The following is a 14735-nucleotide window of genomic DNA, read 5'->3' as shown; positions in this document are numbered from 1 at the left end:
CTTGATTCATGTCATCCCAAATTGGGACTATGGTTAGGTCCCCTTCTATATGATCTTGTGCACTACCATGACATGTTGACTTGATTAGGGATTTTGGCACCCTGCTGTGTGATCTTGTGTGTCCCCCTTATAGACACTCCAATCCTTGCGGCAAATTTGGATTGGGGGCTTGGACGCCGAGACAAGGGAGGATTCCACATAGTCCATGGAATTACAGATTATAGGGTGTACCATCTAGCTAAAAAGTAAGACAAAGAGTAAGTCATGGTTTAAAGAAATGTTTCAAAGTCCTTAAAATACCTATGTGATTTCTTTCTATATGATATGTTTATGAACTGTTTTAAATTGCTCTCATATATGTTGATTATAAATGATTATTTTGGATTAGCTCTGCATACCAGTACATCTATATTTACCCCCCCTTCCCCTCCAACCTCTTAGGTTCTGAGGTACAGTCTAGGGGTCAAGATAAGTAGTAGATAATTCAGACAGCAGAAGAGATTTTGCAGTGGTGAGCCTTTTATATTCCGGAAGGCCTAATGTCTTACAGGTATTCATCATTCTATAGTTTTGGTCTACTGGGGGCCTTGTCCCAGACTTAAGATAGTATTTTTTTGAGATTTAGAAGAGATTTCGCAGACTAAGTCAGATGTTATTTAGATCTTGTTGGATTTTTCCTCCAATGTTAAACTAATTTCAGAGTATGACCATGTTTCCATATTCGATTTATAATTCTGCATTTTCCTTTTATTATATGAATGTTGTGCATGATTACCAGATAGAGTGGGACATCCGAGCCTTCATGGTTCGGATGTCCGTAGGCCCTAGTTCGGTTCGTGATGGCAGAGCAATCCTAAAACAAAATACTAATATGTAAAGTAAGTGAGAGCATTTCATGAAAAGAATGTCATCATCAAACATTTGAAAATCCATGGGCAAAATAAATAGGCTTTTGAAACATTTTTGTAAATCTTAACTCAACATGTTTGTTTTAGTTCTGAGCTAGGTGGTACACCCAATAAGTCTATGACCCCACGGGCTATATAGATTCCTCGCTTGACTCAGCGTCCAAGCCAACAACCCAAGTTTGCTGCAAGGGTTAGAGTTTCTGATTCTGATATGCCATAGGGCACTAGGCCAATGTATAATCCCTCTTGGGGACATAATAACTTGTATCAGCAAAACAAAGTTTTAGGCAATGAGTTATCTGAACTCGTGCCTTATTCGGGTAACCACCTAACATCTCTTAAGCCTATTTTTAACTTTTTCTAAGCATGAATGTTTCTGAAATCAAATTCTGAAAATCTTAATAAAATCTGACTTATGTTTGGTTCTGAGTCTTTTATGGCATTATCTATTTTGGTATCGTCATACAAAGACTTTCGAGTCATATATTCTAAGCCATAAAATATCATGTACAATTCTTTCATTCAAAACAATGTTCAGACCACCAAAAGATTCAACCAGTACAAGAGGATTCATACTTCAAAACATATGTCAAGTCATGCAAAGATTCTCTCTTTTCAACATTTTCACAAATGGTGGTCAATTTATCAAAACAATCATGCAATCTTTCCATTATCACATATATAACATTTACAAAACAAATAATATCCCTCTCTTCGATTAACAACCAACATCAAGTTCATAAATGATAGTAAAACCCTTGGTTTGTGCTTTAAGACATGCAATTAAGTAACCCATAACTTGCAAATCAAAAAATAACACAATGAGAGAGGAAAAATTAACTATTCATGCTCTCAATTCATGTTTCAAAACTGAAAAATTACATAGATACATATACACGAGAAAATCAAGATTCAAGGGGAGGCCTCAAGACCAATACATTACATCATTGAAAAGGATTCATAATGCATATTCTTTAAATTGATCTCAAAATCCTTCATGAATTTATGATTTCTAAACCTTAAAAACTTAATAAAATAATTTCACCATCCCCATGTAGTTTAGAAAATCCCACATACCTTAGATTACTTAGTTTGAAGAGTAGGACTCGAATCTTGACTCATTTCTTGAAAACCTTGAACTTAAAGATGGATTCTTGATCTATGGGAGGGGATTTAGGGTTATTGTTCTTGATGGAATTGAGTAATTATGGGCATATAGTGCCCTAATAATGTTTTAATCAATTAATTACACGTCTAGGGATTATGGGAAAAGTCCAAACTGCCCCTTCAAAATTTAAAATTTCAGCAAAATCCTGCTTTTGAATCTCACCGCGATGTAGTGTGGCTCTCATCGTTATACTCAGTGTGATAAGCTGCAATCACGGTGAGCCACTGAAAATGACCATTTTTGTTTTTCCCTTCACCGCGATGCGGTAAGCTCCCATCGCTATTGTCACCGCAACGTGGTGAAATCACGGTGACCCTCTGGAAAAGGACAAATTTTGATTTGCTCTTCACCGCGACGCGGTAAAGGTCCCACACACCGCGACGCGGTGAAATCACAGTGATCTTCTATTTTTAAATTTCAAACATGCCTCAAACCTCATCCAAAAAAATCAAAAATTACCCGAGACATGTTATTTACACCCCTGAACATGAGTCATCTCAAAATTCTACATCTCGAGGTCGGGAAGGTCGATTTAGAAATTATTGGAGTTTAGAATCTTAATATATGATTAAGTCCTTTAACACTAAAGAAATTCTAGGTTGCTAGCTCCTTAACCATGTTACTAATTATGGTATTGAATCGAGAATACTTCGGGGTGTTACAATCCGCTCCTGTACAATAGCAAGCAAACCATACATGACATGTAAGTCGCACTAGGTAAGCTCAGTGCGACGTGCTTGACTGAAAAGACTTTGGCATGCATGGGGATCAATTTTGGCCTCCCTTGTGGAATACCACCTGTAACATCAACTCAACCACCCTTGCGGATTACCCTTTTATTACTTGGTGTTCCAATCTCTTATTGTAATTTGTACTTGGAGAAATTTCACAAGATGTCCGTTTCCATTAGGCCATTTACATACTTTACAAATTCTCTTTAATACCAAATTATTATAACAAATACTTTTATTCTGTAATTTTTTTATTTATTTGCATTTTTACATATTGACGTCAGTCACTGTGGCTCTCTTAATGAAAGTACCAATGTTATAAACCAAACGGGAGAGCCCAACCTAAAAGACTAGTCTAATAGGTGGGAAAACCCATTTGGCTTATAATACCTTTAGAATTTCTCTATTTTTCCAATGTGAGACAATTGGTTCATAACAATCGCCTCCACTTGAGAACCAACGACCTCGTTGGTCATGACTGAGCCCGGTTGGTCACGACTAGCACTCCTCTTAGGTCTAGGCCACCACTCCTAGCGTACAGGCCACCATTTCGAGTCATGGCTCCATGCGTGGATCGATCCTTGTTGGTCTTGGCTATGCCCAGTTGGTCACAACAAGCACCCATTCTTGGGTCCAGGATACCACTACTGGCACACAGGCTACCACTTTGAGTCACAACCCAATGCACGGCTCCCCGCACGTGGATCAATCCTCATTGGTCACGTCTATGCCCAGTTGGTCACGGCTGGTACCCCTCTTGGGTCCAGGTCACCACTCGTTGGTCACAGCTATGCCCAGTTGGTCACGGATGGCACCCCTCTTGGGTCTAGGCCACCACTACTGGCACACCGACCACGACTCTGAGTTACGGCCCAATGTGCGGGGCTCTCCACACATCCTCTTGGGTCCAGGCCACCACTACTGGCATACAGGCTACCACTCCAAGTCACGGCCCAATGCGCGGCTCCCCACACATGGATCAATCCTAGTTGGTCACAGCTGGCACCCCTCTTGGGTCCAGGTCACCACTCATTGGTCACAGCTATTCCCATTTAGTCACGGCTGGCACCCCTCTTGGGTCCAGGCCACCACTACTGGCACACAGGTCACCACTCCGAGTCACACCCAATGCGCGGGGCTCCCCACACGTGGATCGATCCTCGTTGGTCATGGCTGGCACCCCTCTTGGGTCTAGGCCACCACTACTGGCACACCGACCACGACTCTGAGTTACGGCCCAACGTGCGGGGCTCTCCACACGTCCTCTTGGTCCAGGCCACCACTACTGGCATACAGGCTACCACTCCAAGTCACGGCCCAATGCGCGGCTTCCCACACGTGGATCGATCCTAGTTGGTCACAGCTGGCACCCCTCTTGGGTCCAGGTCACCAACTACTGGCACACAGGTCACCACTCCGAGTCACGCCCAATGCGCGGGGCTCCCCACACGTGGATCGATCCTCGTTGGTCATGGCTGGCACCCCTGTTGGGTCCAGGTCACCCACTCCTAGCGCACAGGCTACCACTCCGAGTCATGGCCCAACACGTGGGACTCTCAATGAAAGCACCAATTTTATAAACCCAACGGGAGAGCCCAATCCAAAAGACTAGTCTAATAGGTGGGAGAACCCATTTGGCTTATAATCCCCTTAGCATTTCTCTATTTTTCCAATGTGGGACAATTGGTTCATAACAGTCACTTACAGAAAATTTTGCGTACGTCACTGATAGTAAAATAGGTTGCCAATTATGTGCTAGGCGAAGGAATCAATTTTATGACAAGGAATGTATGATTCAAACTATATGCATAACTAATTTAACTAACTTTAGAATTAATAAGATCGAATAATACATGTTTAATGTTAGGAATGTTTGTTAATTTCCTATGTTTAGTGATTGGTCACTAACCTATCTAATGAGTAACTACTATTAGGAATTTGGATGATCTTCTTACTTCTAACCAGTCCAAGTTTAATTTAAATAATGATATTTGACTGGGCACGGAATTAAAAAAAAAACTTTTGAAATATGTTGTCTAAGCAAGATATAGATATTTATGACTAATTATCATCTCATTAAGATAAGATAGAAAATAGGAAATTAAATTATTTCAAAATATAAAAATGTATTATGCTTTCTTGCTTTTTCTCTATTTTATTTCATGGTATCAAAGCCAACACTCCCATATCTCACGACCAAAATCGTTGGTTTAGTTGTTCATTAAATAAGGCCCACGTGTTGTGAATCCCTAGTGTTCTACTCGTGAAGCAGACTAAAAAGAAAATTATGTCACGTAAAATGGGATAAATGGTGTATTATGTTACTTCTAGGTCTAGCTTAATTATTCACTTGCCCAACTAATTACCAACAAGTGGAACTTATTTTTTAAAAAACAAGAAAATGTTTCGAGTTTAACTCTAAGAAATTAATAGCAAATCAGGGTATAAGCCAATATCTAACAACCAACATATTGTGACAACGTAATAAAGCGGATTTAAGATTTGAAGTTTACGGATTCTTTTTTTGTAATCTCAAATTAGTATTTTATATGTATACAAGAATAATTGGGTTCATATATAATTGAAATACAATAACAATTAACATGTCCAAATGTAATCCCACAAGTGTAGTCAAAATATTTGTTGAATTTGGTCTTGAGGTAAGGAATAATCAGTCACATTAAAAGCTGTGGTCAATACAGTTTTCGCTCGAAGCTATAACAGAGTTTGCGGGTTCAGTTGAACAAAGTAACTTTAGTTCAAATCTCGTAAATTTTTTTACAAAAAATCCATTTGATACTAGTAAATTTTCAATTTAAAACTCAATTATTTATAAGAACTAGATCTTAAACTCATAAGCTTCAAGTGTTGGCCTACATCTGTTTGATTTATGAAGAATTATATTATATGCAAAGAAATTATTTTGATACAAATAAAATTATATGAAGTGTTTAAACAAACTACTAAACATTAAAAAAAAAAAAAAAATTGACTCGTTCATATATTTTAGGTCCAGCTTCTCTAACGAACACATATTCTAAAAAAGAGAGATTTCTAAGTTTTATATCTTTGCAAAAGTCAAAATGCTGACATTTTATTTTGGATATAGTTAGCTTCGGTTTTGCAAACTAACATCTACCAACCAAGAAATTTTCAAATTTTTTAAATGAATTTAATCATATTTTTTATGACGACACCTCACTAGGCTGGCAAAATGGTTAAAGAAGAGGATAAACAACATAAATTACACTACTATAGGAGCTAATTACTTCTTTTTTCATTAGTTCTCATTATTACATAATATATCATTAAAATTGACACAGATATATTATATAGTCACGGATACATGCATCGTAAATATGTATCCCTTCAAATACCTGTAGATATATGTTAAGACGTTTCGAATACATGATCCAATATCAGATACATACATATACATACATATGTGTCCGCATGTATTTGGGGGGTTAGCATGCCCGCATATATTTCACGGGTAACAACATGAATCCGCGTGTATCTAGGGTTATTGTTAAGAAGTGGGATAGTAATTAATTTAAAATAGTGAAAAAATAAGTAAATATGATAAGAATATTCGGAGATTTATGTTATTTATAAACAAAAAAAAAAAGAGTAACCATTCAATTGGCAGGCCGATAACCAATTTTCTATGTTGTTCATTGACACGTGAGCATGACTTAGAATTTGTTATTAAAATAAAATATAAAGTAATACAATTCAAAATTGAACTTTCAATTCATTTATTAATTAAATGCAAATGATGTATTCTTTTACTACCTTATTTTTTCAGAAAAGGACTACTTAATTGATAAATGTTAGATAGTAGACGGCAGATCAACTAACTATCAAGTATGCCATGTTTAGTTTTCCTTCCTACTTTTTCACATGAAACATTGTTTTTTCCCACAAACAAACAAAAAAATAAAATGAATTAAAAAAACAAAAAGAAAATCAAGAATGTAGAGAACTCTTTGGAATATTTTTCTTCCCAACTAAAACCATACTCCTTACAATCCAATTTATATGTCACTTTTCCCCTTTTTAAGAGTCAATTAACTCATCTTTGAAGCTAAATTTAGCTAAATTAAATTTAGATATTCGAAAAATTGGATAAAGAATACCCGTGGCGGAGGCACTGCTGCACCTGCCAAGGTTTGAACCTGAGTTGCTGATGCGGAAATACACACTCTTGACCACTGGACTATGCTTCTCTAGCTTGTCAAGGGTGTGCAACAACATGTTTATAACCATAAATATCTATATTTAACTTATATACTCGAAAAAAAATTCGGACGAAGGGTGTTCATCCGCCCACCCTTCGTTGGTTGTGGCTCCGCCACTAAAGAGTACAATAAGTTGCTGCTTTTCTCAATTAATAGGGCAAATATATATATATATTAGTTAAAATATTGGTTAAATTAATGTAGTTTGAATATCGTGAAGCAAAAAGTGACATATTTTAGGTTGGAGGGAATAGCTACTTTTTTGGTGGTAGTTTAAAATAGGTAGTGTTCCAACTTGAAACCAAAAGAATTAATTGTGAAGAAAATTCCAATTTGAGTGATCTTTCAATGCTAACTACTTTGAGAAAATGTATTATAAAAGCAAGTCTCAAAGTTTATTTTTACACACTCATCCTTTTCAAAACACACACACACACATAGTGCCAATTTCACTTTGAAATCATTCAATTTTAGCCAAAAATTAAAATACAAATGGCACTAATAGAATTAGGCTACATTGAGATTTTCCTAGCTTTGTTTTGTTTTCTCTTGTTTTATTACTTTAGAGATAAAAATTATCCACTAAATTTGCCAATATTTGGTATGGTACCAGATTCACTTTACCACATACAACAAATTCATGAAAGGTGTACTATGACAATGAGGGCCTCAGGGGGGACATTTTTATTCAAAGGTCTATGGTTTGCAAATATGGACACATTAACTACTGTTGATCCAGCCAATATTCACTACATCATGAGTGCAAATTTCATGAATTTTCCTAAAGGTCCTAAATTCAAAGAGATATTTGATGTTTTAGGTAACGGTATTTTCAACGCGGACATGGATATGTGGAAGGTTCAGAGGAAGATGACGCGTGCTCTAATCACTCATCACGAGTTCTACAAGTTCTTAGTCAAGACTAGTCGCGGTAAGGTTGAGAAAGGGCTAATTCCAGTTCTTGATCATGTTTGCAACAAGGGTTGTGTAGTGGATTTGCAGGATTTGTTCCAAAGGTTCACTTTTGATACTACTTGTATATTAGTCACCGGATATGATCCTGGATGTGTATCGATAGATTTCCCTGATGTTCCCTTCTCGAAAGCAATGGATGATGCTGAAGAAGTCATTCTTTTTCGTCATGCACTGCCCGAAATTGTTTGGAAGTTGCAAAGGTGGCTTAGAATTGGAGAAGAAAAGAAGATGATTAGTGCTCGTGAGACATTGGACTATACTATAGACAAGTACATTTCCAAGAAGCGCAAAGATTTGAAGGAAGGAGGCGATTTGAAAGAAAGTGAAGAGGGATTTGATCTTTTGACATTTTACCTCAAGGAAGAAGAGAATTTGGGAGTTAAATGTGATGACAACTTCTTGAGGGACAATATATTGAATCTTATGATAGCAGGGCGCGACACGACTAGCTCTGCTCTCACATGGTTCATTTGGCTTGTGTCAACAAATCCACAAGTGGAAAAAAAGATTAGGGATGAAATCAAGTCTGTTATCCCTAATGAAGAAGCCAGAAAGTTTAGGCTTTTCAATGTCCAAGAATTGAACAAACTAGTGTACTTACATGGTGCATTGTGTGATTCACTAAGGCTATATCCACCTGTGCCATTCCAACACAAGGAGCCTCTTGAAAATGACACACTTCCAAGTGGTCATAAAGTTCATCCAAAGTTAAAGATTATGTTTCCGTTGTACGCGATGGGGAGAATGGAGTCGATTTGGGGGGAAGATTGTTTGGAATTTAAGCCAGAGAGATGGATTTCTGAACGAGGGACGATTAAACATGAGCCATCATACAAGTTCATGTCTTTTAATGCTGGACCAAGAACTTGTCTTGGTAAAGAAGTGGCTTTCACTCAAATGAAGGCTGTGGCTGCTGCTATTATTCACAATTATCATGTTGAACTTGTTAAAGGGCGCCCTGTTCAGCCAAATGCCTCTATTATTCTCTACATGAGACATGGTTTTAAAGTTAGGATAAATAGGAGGTCGAATTAATTATTAAAGATAGTATATTGTGGTCGGGCCCTTCTCCGGACTCTGCACATAATAGAAGCTTTAGTGCACCGGGCTGACTTTTTTTGATAATATGTTATGTATCAAGAATAAGTATGTTTTGTTTGTTCAATTTGCTACTATTAGCTTTTACCAAAAAAAAAATCATATAGGGATGTAAAATTTCTTTAGAGAATTTGTTCTGTATTGGTTTGGTATTTAATTTTACATGTCAGCTGTTCAATATACATGTGGATCTCCTATGATTATGATGTAGAATTTTATAATATATGATTAAGAAGTTAGTTGTTTAATATTCTGTTCAATACAGTGGCGCAGAGCTAGAATTTTCAATAATAGGGTTCAAAATTATAAAAAAGTAAACAGATGAAGAGGTTGAAGTGGATTCAGCTTCTACTATATATTGGTAAAAACCAATTTGAACCGTATAAAAATGGTGTAATTTTCCTTCGAAGGGAATTCAGATGAATCCATGGGCCTTTGCTAGTTCCGCCCCTAGTTCAATATACGAGTTTCCTTTGATCCTTCCATAAATCCAAGTCGAAATTGAAAATTCCATGTCTAAAACATCAAAATCTTCTCAAATCCAGGACCTTTCGATATGAAACTTAAAAAATTGGGATACTTCAGATGTATTTTTCACCATTAACTTTTATATAAATCAAGATGGAATTCTCTAATTGAATCATTACAAATGTAATTGCTGCTCCACCATGATAGGCAACAAAAAAGAGTAAAAAATTGGTTCTTGATATTCCAACTCCACCACATGGCTATGCAAAATTTCAACTCCCATTAATTGAAACCCTTTATATGAATAGAGTATATGGTGTTCTATAAACTTGCCCTTTAACTTGGCCTTAGCTATCTAACTTTGGGTGTTCGCAAATAGACACTTAAACTTGTATAAAATTGAACAAGTAAACACAGTGGTGTCCTATGTGGCAATTAGTGTGAGACGGCACAGAAGACATGTGTGTCTACGTATTCAACTTTATACAAGTTTAAGTGCATACTGTTGTTTTTCGGGTACTCAAAATATGTATTTTCGCAACACTACTTCAACACAAGTTCAAGAATAAATTAAGAACACTTATGAAGTTGTCCAATACCTTCAACACAAGATCAAAATGATCTTTCAAAGAAATATGTTTTCAGTTTCTTAAAGAAAAATAGATGAAGCAGAAAAAAGCCAAGTCCTCCGAATTCACGGAGAGTCTTTAAAAAAATAATTTTCCTCAAGTACCCGAGGTTGCGGAATTTTCCTCCCAGGATAAAATGGCTTCACAACTAGAATGTAGCGGTACCTCAAACTTTCTGGTTTTCTTCGAACTCACTCAACGGGAGATGATCACACAGAGTTTTTAGAAGCAACCGAATATTTTTCTTATGCAGAAATTTTTTATACTAAACCTGTGAAAAAAATACAGGTTTATATAGTCATAAAGTGTCCCTTCCTAAAGGTTACAATGGTTCATCAGAAAAGGTGTATCCTTTGGAAGAGTCATGTCTATTCACTCGAAACATTGTGTCTTTTTTCTGAACAAACACAACTATCGAATAGCCACTCCTTTTTCAAAATAATGTGTCTTTTCCTCAAAGAGTTGGGTTCCTCCATTTTCCAATCACACCAATTGAACCCAAAAATCCCCCACATGAATGGAGAATGACTATTCTTTATAAAACTTTACAGACAAGTATGTGATCATCAAGCAAAGACTGATTGCATCTGGATAAGTGGGTTTCCCTTTGAACTTTCCGTAGTGAACATGCATCGGATGCACTCGGTCAATCGGTAGATTTGATATCTTTGAACTATCGATCTTTAATGTACACCTAGACAACACATGTCACACAACCGGCCTTTTTATCATTTATGGTTCTCACCATTTTATTCGTTTCAGCCATGAACATGTCCCGGTCTCATGAGAGCGAAGAGAATAGGCCTTTACTAACATTCTCCTTGAAGCAGCTTTGACTTCACCCTCATATAGGTGATTTCTAAACGCTCAATCCTGTAGATTAAACTATTTGGTCAAATCTTCCAAATTTAGATAATTATTAAAAAATTTCACACCATAAGTCTTATCCTTGTTTACTAAACATTGTCTACGTCATGAGAATGGGTTGGGTATATTGACAATGTTGAACCTATCAGATATAACTTTATTTGATCTCCTTGAACCTAGCTCTTGAGATCTCCAGTCTGCTAGGTAGAGTTACCTCCACGCTGACTTGTCTTAGGCCGTAAACCCATTCCCTTGGATGTCCTCTCAACTCCTTCTCTAGATAGGCCTTTTGTAAGTGGATCGACATATTATCCTTTGACTTCACATAGTCAACAGTGATAATTCCACTAGAGAAAAGTTCTCTAACGGTATTATGTCTCTGTATTATATGACAAGATTTATTGTTGTACATCATGCTCTCTGCCCTACCTATTGCCTCTTAGCATCACAGTGTATACATACTGGTGCCACTAGTTTGGGCCAATAAGGAATATTTTCCAAGAAATTCTGGAGTCATTCTGCTTCTTCATCAGCTTTATCTAATGCGATAAACTCAGATTCCATTATAGAGCTTACAATACATGTCTGTTTGGATGATTTTCAAGAGATTGCTCCTCCACCGATAGTAAATACATATCCACTCGTGAATTTTAATTCACTCAATCCGATGATCTAATTTGCATCACTATATTTTTCAAGTACCGCGAGATATTTATTATAATGAAAGCATAGTCTTGAGTGTATTTAAGATACCCCAAAACTCTTTTCATTTTCATTCAATGAGTTTTATTAGGATTACTCATGTACCGACTCAACTTACTAATAGTACATGCTATGTCTGATCGTGTACAATTCATGATATACATTAAACACCCAACACTATTGCGTACTCCAACTGTGAGTCGCTTTAAGCTTCATTCTTTTAAAGTGCAAAGCTCACATCCAATGGAGTCTTGGCAATACGAAATTTCAAATACTCGAATTTTTCAAGTACCTTTTTAGTGTAATGAGACTGTGACAATGCCAACCCTTAGGGAGTTCTATGGATTCTTATTCCTAAGATCACATCCGCAACTCCAAGGTCTTTCATATCAAACTTGCTCTCGAGCAGTCGTTTCGTAGAATTCATGTCAGAAATGTTTTTACTGATGATCAACATGTCATCAACATACAAACAAATAATGACTTGGTGATTTGGAGTGTCTTTGATGTAAACACATTTATCACATTCATTTATCTTGAATCCATTTTCCAACATGGTTTGGTCAAACTTTGCATGCCATTATTTAGGTGCTTGTTTTAGTCCATAAAGTGACTTAACAAGTTTACACACCTTATTTTCTTTTTCTGGAACCACAAAACCCTCAGGCTGCTCTATGTAAATTTCTTCCTCCAATTCTCCATTTAGGAATGTTGTTTTCACATCTATTTGATGGATTTCTAGATCATATACCGCCACCAATGCAATTAACATCCGAATTGATGTTATCCTCATTACAGACGAGTATGTATCAAAGTAATCAAGGTCTTGTTTTTGTTTAAATCCTCTTACAACAAGTCTTGCCTTGTATTTGTCTTATTTTATTTTTCTTTTGAAGATCCATTTAGAACCTAAAGGTTTATTTCCTGGAGAAAGATCAGCCAACTCCCACATATGGTTGCTTAAGATTGAATCAATGTCACTATTGACTGCCTCTTTCCAAAAGGATGAGTCTGATGATAACATCACTTCCTTAAACGTTTAAGGCTCATTTTCTAAGAGAAATATTACAAAATCCGATCCAAATGAAGTTGACTTTCTTTGACGTGTGCTATGTCTTGGATTCTCATCATTATGTACATCCTCACTTGGTTCATCTTGAGGTCATTTAGACCCCCTACTAGACTATTCATGTCTAGTTTTATCCTGATAAATGTGTTCAAAGAATTCAACATTATCTGATTTAACTATCGTATTTTCATTGATATCCAGATGTTCAAATTTATGAACTAAAAATCGACATGCTTTACTACTTTTAGTATATCCTATGGACACACCACCGTCTTAGATCCTATCCTTACTCTTTTAGGCATAGGAACTTGGACGTTTGCTGGACACCCCCACACTTTGAAATATATTTCTAATTGGGTTTTCTTCTTTTCTATTTTTCATATGGAATTGATTGTGTCTTACTATGGGACACTCTATTGAGTATTCGGTTAGCTGTAAGGATAGCTTTCTCCCACAAATTTTACGGTAAACCTAAACTTATTAGCAAGGAATTCATCATTTATTTCAAGGTTCGATTTTTCCTTTTCACAATATCATTAGACTGAGGTGAATACGGGGTCGTAGTTTGATGGACAATTCCATTCTCTATACATATTTTTGCAAAGGGAGATTCATATTTCCCTCCCCTATCACTTCTTATTGTTTTGATTTTTTTCTCTAACTGATTTTCAACTTTTATTTTATATTTTCTAAACGCATATATTATTTTATCATCATTGTTTAGCAAATACATATAGCAATATCTAGTGCAATAGTCACTAAAAGTTATAAAATACTTTTTTCCACCACGAGATGGTGTTGACTTCATATCATAAATGTCTGTGTGGATTAAGTCTAAGAGATTTGAATTCCTTTCAATGGACTTATATGGATGGTTAACATATTTTAATTCCACACACATTCAACATCTTGATTTATTGCACTCAAAGTTGGCAAAAATTTTAAGTTAATCAGTTTTTGCAAGGTTTTGTAGTTGACATGTCCTAAATGACTATGTCACAAATCATTTGACTCTAGCAAGTAACAAGAAGCCTCAACTTTCTTCATTTCAACAACCATTACATAAAGTTTGAAAAGGCCCTCATTCAGGTAGTCATTTCCTTCATATGTTTCATTCTTGCTTATTACAACTTTCTCCAAAACAAACATACACTTAAACTCATTTTTAATGAGAAGTGTTGTCGACACTAAGTTTTTCCTAATAGTTGAAATATGGAGAACATTGTTGAGAGTCAACACCTTGTCGAAAGTCACTTTTGGGAATATCTTCCCACTTTCTTCAACCTTGGTTGTTGTATTATTCCCATGAAGATCACTTCTTTGGGACCAACGGAATCATAAGTAGCAAAAGCTTCTTTGTTCGCTCAAACATGTCTAGTGGCTCCTAAATTAAACCACCATTCATTTGGATATCCAACTAGATTTCTTTCAGTGATCATATCACATAGATTTTCAATATTTCGAGTTGTTTCCAACATGTTTATCTAATCTATTTTCTCATCATCTTCTTATTATTTGGAGCATCATCCTTAACAGGATTTGTAACCATCATTGATGATTTTTTCATTCAACTCATTATCCTCGTCTATCATGGAATGACTCATAAGATCTTTCAAATCTGGCAATTAATTTTCAATCATTATTATTATTATTTTAAGAATATGTGGATCTATACTTGTGAACATTTGCATTGCAAGTTTGGCCAGTCAAAATGACATCATTTGCTGTCATTCTTTGAAGTTCACACCAAAATATTTATCTATTTCTCTGTGGTTTTCATTGCTAGAGCAATACCTAAACGACTTAATGACGCAATATTGGTAGTCATTGGGACAACACTATTCACAACCAAATCAATTTATTGTTCAGTTTCATTCGT

At 36.1% G+C, this 14735-nt stretch overlaps 1 protein-coding gene across 1 annotated transcript; it reads left to right on the top strand.

The window, feature by feature from the left end:
- The first annotated feature begins 7460 nt into the window (after positions 1-7460).
- On the top strand, positions 7461-9283 carry LOC107870175 (alkane hydroxylase MAH1). Its single transcript, XM_016716609.2, has one exon. The coding sequence runs from the start codon at positions 7541-7543 to the stop codon at positions 9056-9058; it is 1518 nt and encodes a 505-aa protein (XP_016572095.1). The 5' UTR covers positions 7461-7540; the 3' UTR covers positions 9059-9283.
- Positions 9284-14735: the final 5452 nt, after the last annotated feature.

This window comes from Capsicum annuum, chromosome 5 (assembly GCF_002878395.1).
Source record: "Capsicum annuum cultivar UCD-10X-F1 chromosome 5, UCD10Xv1.1, whole genome shotgun sequence".
In the NCBI taxonomy this organism is placed as follows: Eukaryota; Viridiplantae; Streptophyta; class Magnoliopsida; order Solanales; family Solanaceae; genus Capsicum; species Capsicum annuum.
This window is presented reverse-complemented; position numbering and strand designations above follow the sequence as displayed.

Coding starts and splice junctions, on each gene's coding strand:
- LOC107870175 (XM_016716609.2), top strand. CDS start 7,541: ATGGCACTAATAGAATTAGGCTACATTGAGATTTTCCTAGCTTTGTTT.